The sequence below is a fragment of the Elephantulus edwardii genome, unplaced genomic scaffold, assembly GCF_000299155.1.
Source record: "Elephantulus edwardii isolate Elephantulus edwardi_28Jun2011 unplaced genomic scaffold, EleEdw1.0 scaffold00046, whole genome shotgun sequence".
In the NCBI taxonomy this organism is placed as follows: domain Eukaryota; kingdom Metazoa; phylum Chordata; class Mammalia; order Macroscelidea; family Macroscelididae; genus Elephantulus; species Elephantulus edwardii.
In genome coordinates, this window is record NW_006399796.1 from 6333852 (window position 1) to 6342132 (window position 8281).

An 8281-nucleotide genomic window follows, 5' to 3' on the forward strand; every position below is an offset into this window, starting at 1 on the left:
GGGAAGTCAATTTCTAAGTATCACAGAAGAATAAATGTGATTCCCCCCCCCAAAAAAATCTATTTCTCTTTCTAGCCTCCTTCACCAACAAGCCAGGGTGGAAGAGTAAGTACTGATAGGTCCTTACTTTAACAAGGTATAGTGACTAATATTTTGACTCACTCTTTCTCCTTCTCTTTGTCTTCGAGTGGGATAACTCACAGATGACCCTCCAGTGGATTTTGTGAGGCTCTAAATTGCAAGGGAGAGGATTGCCCAACTTTCTCCCGTGGAGCTGCTGGTGGATTCACACTTCAAACCACCAGAAAAGCTCTGCCTTTACGTAAGCAGTCTCCAAGGACTATGCCATCATAGCTCCAATATCTAGACAGCATTTTTCATTTAGGTGAAACAGTATGGAGTTGTGTTACTAATGTAAAGGTTTGAATCCATTAGTAACTCCAGCAAGAAAAGTATGGACAATCTCCTCCTACGGATTTACAGCCTCTGCAAACATCCTAGAGAGTCAACTGCAAGTTGGTTTGGACTTAACTGCAATGAATTTTTTGAGAAGGATGTGTAATTTTAACTTCTCGACTTTCTGAAGCCAAATCCTACCACTGCCCCAACTCGTGCCTAGTGCCAACGCCCCCTGGTGGGCCCCTGTGTCCATAGAAGGGACAGGCCTGTGACGCAAATATGGTTACCTAGGGCAACCTTGAGAATCTGGCCTGATGCCCTTGGTGCCTGCCTCACTGCATGCCTAGACTGCCTGACCTCACTTTTCCCAATGCGCAGGAGCCATGCTGACCTATTTCTTGGTCCTTTCTAAGCACATCAACACCTCGCTGGTGTCCCTGCGCCGAGGGTGGCGAGACTTTGTGCTCCCACCACTCTGGGCCTCTTGGCGCTCCTCGGGTCCCTGGGGCGCTTCTTGGGCCCCATGCCGCCGTCTAGCCGCCGCTGCCTCCTCCAGGGAGCCCCCCACGGTCGCCACTCCCTCTCGGGTACGCCAGAACTTCCACCCGGACGCTGAGGCTGCCATCAACCGCCAGATCAACCTCGAGCTCTACGCGTCCTACGTGTACTTATCCATGGCCTATTACTTCTCCAGGTATGATGTGGCCTTGAACAACTTCTCCAGGTATTTTCTTAACCTGTCCAGGGAGGAAACAGAGCATGCAGAGAAGCTGATGCACCTGCAGAACCAGAGGGGAGGCCGGATCTGCCTGCAGGATATTAAGAAACCCGACCACGATGACTGGGAAAATGGTCTGAAAGCTATGGAATGTGCTCTGAGCTTGGAAAAAAATGTGAACCAGTCCTTGTTGGAATTGCACGCACTGGCTTCAGACAAAAGTGACCCCCATTTGTGTGACTTTCTGGAGACCAACTATCTGAATGAGCAAGTGAAATCAATCAAAGAACTAAGTGACTACATCCACAACTTGGTTAAGATGGGGGCTCCAGATTCTGGCCTGGCGGAGTACCTTTTTGACAAACACACCCTTGGGAGTGAAAAAAAGCAGAATTAAACCTCATGGCTGTCTTCTAAGACTCAGTCAGGTGTCTCCTGCTTGCGTTCCCTTTAAACCTCACCTTTATATTCTTCCATTAAACGGTTCCTTAATAAAGTGCTATGTACAGAAAATTAATTTATCCCCATGGTCCCCATGGTAACAGGGATTTAATGGCCAGATCAAGATACTTTTTTATTCAACCTGAAAGGTAGATCTGGATATTATTATAAAAAGGAGGGTGAAAGCATAGTGACTTAAAAGTACATGCAAACTAACAATCTCAAGTTGCAAATATATGTAATATATACATATATATGATATGTATGCTATTGTTAGGTGCTGTTCAGTCGCTGTGACTCATAGTGCTCATATGAACAACAGATTTGAACTCTGTCCTATCCTGTGCCATCCTCACAATCTCCAACACCTGCAAGCCCACTACTTCAGTCACCATGTCAGTCTACATGGTTAAGGATCTTCTCCTTCGACATCCCTCCATCTTCCCAAGCATGAAGTCCCTCTCCCATTGAAGAGCTTCTCCTAGCAATGTGTTCAATGTGTGTGAGACAAAACTTTCATCATCTTTGCCTGCAAGAAGCACCCAGGCAGCACATTCTCCAAGTCATGTCTGTGTGTTGTTTTGGCAGACCATGGGATATTCAGCACTCTTCTCCAACACCACATTTGAAAAACAAATTATTCTGTCATCCTTAGCCATTGTCCAGCTTTCAAAGAAATAACAAGTGACTAAAAAAAATCATGGCTTGATATAGATAACAGATGATAGATAGATGGATAGATAATCTAATATATCTATTCGGAAGCAGGAGTGGCATCCACTTCCTAACAATATGCCTCTGGAAACTCTATGAACTTTGATAAATGTTGATAGTTGTAGAGGGACTTCAGGCCTTTTGTTCATACGTTATCTATGAGTTGTGCTCGACTTGAAGGCTCATCATCATCAAAATATCTATATTGATATACATTAATATATGTATATAGATACACATATATTAATATCTATAATAATAATAGGTATATTATTACCTATAGTGTTAGGTACTATAGAAATTAATAGATTTACTGCTTCTGAAAACTGACTAGAATGTCACATATGAGTCAGTTCTGACTTGGTAGAACTCAATAATAACATTATAAAAAATACATATGCAGAATGTAGTAATAACTTTTACCTTTCTCAAAGTGTGTTCCAAGAAACACTAACGATTTTTAATTTTGTAGTAAAATAAATTTGAGACAAGCTCCTTAATGTACAAACTCGGGCCTTGGAAAGTCACAATGTGTTTTAGTTTTTAAAAGTTGTGGGAATCTTGTGATTAAAAATAACTAACAACACAAAAACTTGAATTCATTTCATGTGGTTCAGTTTGGAAACTTATTTACTCTCTTGTGTTGTTTTGTTTAAAATAATGTTACTAGAAAAACCAGTATGGAGCTCTAACAACTTTGTAGTAAAGAGTTATGCTGCCAACCCAAAAGCAAGTGGTTCAAATCCACCAGCTGCTCCACAGAAGAAAGGTGGGTGATCTCCTATTGCATGATTTATAGCCTCTGAAAACCCACTGGCAGATCACTAATGAGTCTGTTCCAGCTTGACACCACACAACAACAACACTGGAACAGTCAACATCTGAGTCTTGATTCAAAAGGCTTCTGAGGTGTGTTATACAGCTCGCTTTTTATAACATAAAAAAAGTGAATGACTTCAGAAAACACCTTATGTAACCTATAATATGGAGGAAAAGAATATTGGTGTAGAAAGGCTCTGGAATGAAGGACACACCTTGTTGGGCAGATGATTTCTTTAGAGGAGGTTGAGAGATAGATACATGGGAGAACATTTAGTGAACAACCATTGGGGTAGTCTAGAGCACTAGGTGGTGTTTGAAAAACTGGCTTGAAGGCATCAAGTGGTGAGAAGGTGGTGAGGAGAGGACCTTGAATTTAATTCAGTGAATTACAGCAGTGCCTCCAAGGGTTATCTTCAGAAGCATATATAGTAACAGTTGAGCAGTAAGAAACTTAATCTGGTATTATAAAAAAAAAGCCTCACAAAACAATTTTAATAACTGTATTAATTTCAGTCCCCAGAGAAGCAGGCATCAAGGTAGGATTAAATATGCAAGAAATTTATCAGGAGAAACAGAAAAGCTTCTGCAAGAAAGTGGAAAGAACCTGAGAGGAAACAGGGAGAAGAGTCAGTTTCCATGTAAACGTAATCCCTAGGAAAAGAAGGTTGTGCATAGTATTAAGGAAACTTCTGCAGAGCTCATGGGGAAACCTCAAGCTAAAATTGCTTGTTATAGAAATCCCAAATCTACCAGAAACAGAACTGCCCAAGTGCCTTTGCAGCACTTAGCTATTGACTGGGAGCAACTCAGAGGAAGATTTGCTTTTAAACAAACTAAGTGTTGAATCGATTTCAGAGCACAGTAGATAGGGACCTTGGCAAATTGTGCTCCCTTCATTCTGAAATCTGAGAAGCACATGTGCAAGGCTGCTACCTTGCATTCTACAAAATGTTATAGATTATAATACCGTACATTACAAAATGAACCACATGAATTTTCTGCTATTAAATAAATGTGACTTAGTCTAAAAAATTATTGTGTTGGTATAAAGTCACAATATACTACCTTTAAAGTAAGCATATTACAAACCAGAATTATGCTATGACCAGGAATTGGGACATTATGGATATATAGCTAGATATGTAATATGACTGAAAATATATTCACCTGCAGATGAAAATAGATGATCTTTTAAATAATAAAACTATCTTCACACATACACCCTACATATTTCCTTTCAGGAAGGGAGGTCTGTTCCTCCAGGGATGTAACTTTCTAATCTCTCTCTACTATTTTACGGTCCAAAAAACCCTTACATTCACTATTTTATTGTTTTGTTATAAATTTCATTTTATGAATGTATTATATTAAAAAGTTAGAATATTTAAAGAAAAGAATGGAAATAAGATTATTAGAATCTAGTAAAAGTGTTTTCATTTTATAGGATTTTTTAATTTTTTATTATTGTAACTGATTGGATGGAGGGAGTTACGGAAATGGTGTAGGAGAGTAAAGTTGACGAGCATTAAACAAGGGTGACTGGAGAATGAAGGATTAAAAAAGAACAATCTCAGCAGGAGATTTACTAAGTGAAGTAAGAATACATAATGGCTTGGGAGTTTTATTATGCTGATCAATGTCACTATATGCTCTATCCATAAGTAGACCTATTTTGCTGCCCAGGATTCCTGCTATATTATAAAATTGCATCTTCAGTTTTCCCACACAAGTGTTTTTCAAACTGAAAACTGTAACCCATAGAGTGGAGTAGTATGAAATTAGTCAGTCAATATGATATAAGTGAAATAATGATGGCATGTGAGATATTGTGTTGTCTCATAAAAGTCTAGTTTCCGATGTGTGCATGGTTCTATATTTACATTCTGAATAGTGATATATCTTATCCTACATTTCTGTCAAGAGTTTAATAGTCCATTCTAGAGTCTTTCATTTATCTTCAAATCCAAATCACTCAGCACTACTGTCAGTTGATTTCACTAGTTAGAAATAGTCACATGAGAACTGCACATTTTCCCAATAATTTCTTTAACCATATATTTAAATCTATAATTACATAATGGGTTCTCTAAAAGAACCAAAACAAAACAACAAAAAAAACCCTAAAAAACAATATTTGGAGCATGCATATTGCCTCCCGAGGTCAGTCTTCTACCATGTCCTGAATCTCAAAATACCTACATATTTCTAGCCATAAGGACGCTAGATGCCACTCAGTTGATTTCTATTGATAGCAAAATTATGTAAAAGAAAATAAATCATTATCTGGTCATGTGCCATTCTTTCAGTCAAGGACAATACAGCAAGTATTTTCTCCTTTGCATTAGCAATTTTGTCTTAGTCCTATTGGATGATTCTCATGAGTATATAAATACGGTTTTATTTAGCCTTTTTTCCAAAAATACTACCATCTTTGTATGTTATATTGGTTTGTATACAAAATTCAAATACATTGTATTTTATTCATATGTATTGTGTCTCACATTACTTCATTCATATTGTTTCATATGATCATTTGCATACACCACGCTTTACACAATCACCTTTGATCTATGCCCACTATCACCCTGTCTTTTCAGGTCCTCACTGAATCTTTCCTAATTCCTTAACTCCCTGCCTCTATCCACCAGACTCTGTGACCCTGTGATTTTCCCCCTTCCTTCATTCTCCCTGTCCTCCTCCCATCCCCTCTTTGTATTTTTACACACATCTTATTAATTATCCTTCTATTTCTGTCATAATGGTCTTATGCAGTCTTTGTCCTTATGAGACTGAGTTAGTTCATTTCAGCATTGCTGTCTAGGCTATCTCATGTTTTATACTATATATAAAGTCCTGAGTGTTGCATAGTATTCCATTGTGTGAATGTACCACAATTTCTCATTTATTTCATCATTCAGTTCACCAGTCTTTTGTTGATGGACATTTGGGCAGTTTCCATGTCTGTACAATTGTGAATAATACTCTTAGGAACATCAGTGTATAAATCTCCATCTGTGTTTCAGTCCAGTTTTCCTCCGGATGTATCTCTAGCAGTAGAATAGCTGAGTAATATAGAATTACTATGTTCAGCCTTTTGAGAAAATGCCAAACTGCCTTCCAGAGTTGTTATACCATTTTACTATCCCTCCAACAGCATGAGAATTCCAATCTCTTCACATCCTCTCCAATATTTATTGCTTGCTGACCTATTAAACATTACCACTGCTACTGGGGTGAGATGGTATCTCATTGTGGTTTTGATTTGCAGCTCTCTTATTGCTAGTTATTTTGAGCATTTCTTCATGTGTCAGTTGGCTATCTGAATGTACCGTTTCTAAACTCATTTTCCTTCCAGCAAAAACATTTTTCTTTTATTTTCTACTTAGTTATGTTTTATAATATTTCTTGGGAAGTTGTTCTATTTCCTGATTCCACTTTGTCAGTTCTGTCCTAACCACCATATCAAACAGTTTTCTCTGTCAAAGTCATCACTGATTATTATTCCTCTTTATAGTTGCTGCTATTTAGTTAGTTCTGACTTGTGACTATCTTATTCACAACAGAACAAAATGCTGTCTGGTCCTACATCATTTTCATGATTTTTTATGTTTGAGTTCATTGTTATAGCCACCATGTCAATTCATATGAATGACTTTCCTTTTTTTTAACTAAATGGATGTCTATAGATTGATTTTACTTGACAATGTAACCAAAAGAAGCAAACAAGTCCTTAAATCTAGATTCCCCCCCCCCCTCAGTCTTATAATCAACTGACAGGATTTATCAGTTCTTTCTAGTGTCTCCTGGTCAGAGTAACCATTTTTATTGGACTCTTTTCTTTTAAATCTATCCTGTCATTGTTATAACAGTTCAATCAGAACTGACCCTTAGCTGATCTTTCAGCAGGTTTTCAGAAGGAGCAAACTGCATGAGCTCTGGTGGCCTAGTGGCAAGAAGCTGTGCTGTAGTCCAGAAGGCATGTGATTCAACCCATCAGCTGCTCCTCAGGAGAAGGATGGACAATCTCCTCCTGTGCGATTAACTGCCTTTGAAAAGCCACTGGAAAGTCAGCTATGGGTCAGTTCCAACTCGATGGTACACAATAACAACAAAACAAATTGTATAAGAGGTCCATCTTTCTCCTGGAAAAGCTCGTGGATTCAAACTGTTCACCTTTGGGTTGGCAGTGCGACTCCTTTCCACTAAGCCACCAAAATTCCCTTTTATATTTAAACTTCCTCCTTAAATGTTCCAAACAGAAGCATTTTATTTAAATATCATTGTTGTGGTGGTGCATCATCAAGTTAGAGCTGATCTATAGCTGACTGGCTAGTGGGTTTTCAGAGGCTGGTTACTCGCCCATCCTTCTCCCATGGAGCAGCTAGTGGCTTGGAACAATGTGCTTTCAGAATTGCAGTGCAGCTTCTTGCCACTAGGCCACCAGTGCTTCCTACATACCATATATGTGTTGAACAATAATATATTTATATAGATTGCTTTACTTCTACTTTGAAATCAATATTTACAAATGTCTCTAAATAAATGAATAATATTTCAGCTCAGATTTCCAATAGTTCAAACTTAGTCTGTGCTAAACCATACTCTTCCTTTCTGTACCACTCCCAAAATCTGTGCATTTCAGTTCATGATGTGTGTGTGTGTAAGAGAGAAAGAGAGAGAAATTCCATTATTACATCAGTTTCTAAGAGTCAATCTTAGAAATCTTTTTTTCATATCTTACTCCATTTGTTCAGGAAATTCTATCCAGTTTTCCATCAAAATAAATTTTGAATCTTACCATTTTGTGCAACTTTAATTGTCATTCAGATAAAAGCCTCAATAATCTTGTCCTACATTATTATATTCGACATTTCATTCTCCAGCAGTCTTCCTGCTGCCACGTTTGATGACATATAATCATTTCTCCACAAAGCAACTCAAGAATTTCTTTTAAAATGTAGGTCAGATCGTGTCACTTTTCTTCTCAAGATTTTAGGTAGTATTCATTCACATTTGATGTTAAAAAACAAGATTCATAATCATAGCTCATATGATCCTATATGATCTGAACCCTTGTTAATTCTTAGATGTAAATATGACATGTGTGTATATGTGTCTACACACACGCACACCCATTGTTGTTATGTGCCATCGAGTTGCTTGTGACTCATAGAAACCCTATGTACA

The 8281-nt window shown here is 38.1% G+C and overlaps 1 protein-coding gene across 1 annotated transcript; it reads left to right on the forward strand.

Annotated features, from left to right (window-relative positions):
- The first annotated feature begins 782 nt into the window (after positions 1 to 782).
- LOC102871736 (ferritin, mitochondrial-like) lies at positions 783 to 1514 on the forward strand. Its single transcript, XM_006886023.1, has one exon. The coding sequence runs from the start codon at positions 783 to 785 to the stop codon at positions 1512 to 1514; it is 732 nt and encodes a 243-aa protein (XP_006886085.1).
- Positions 1515 to 8281: the final 6767 nt, after the last annotated feature.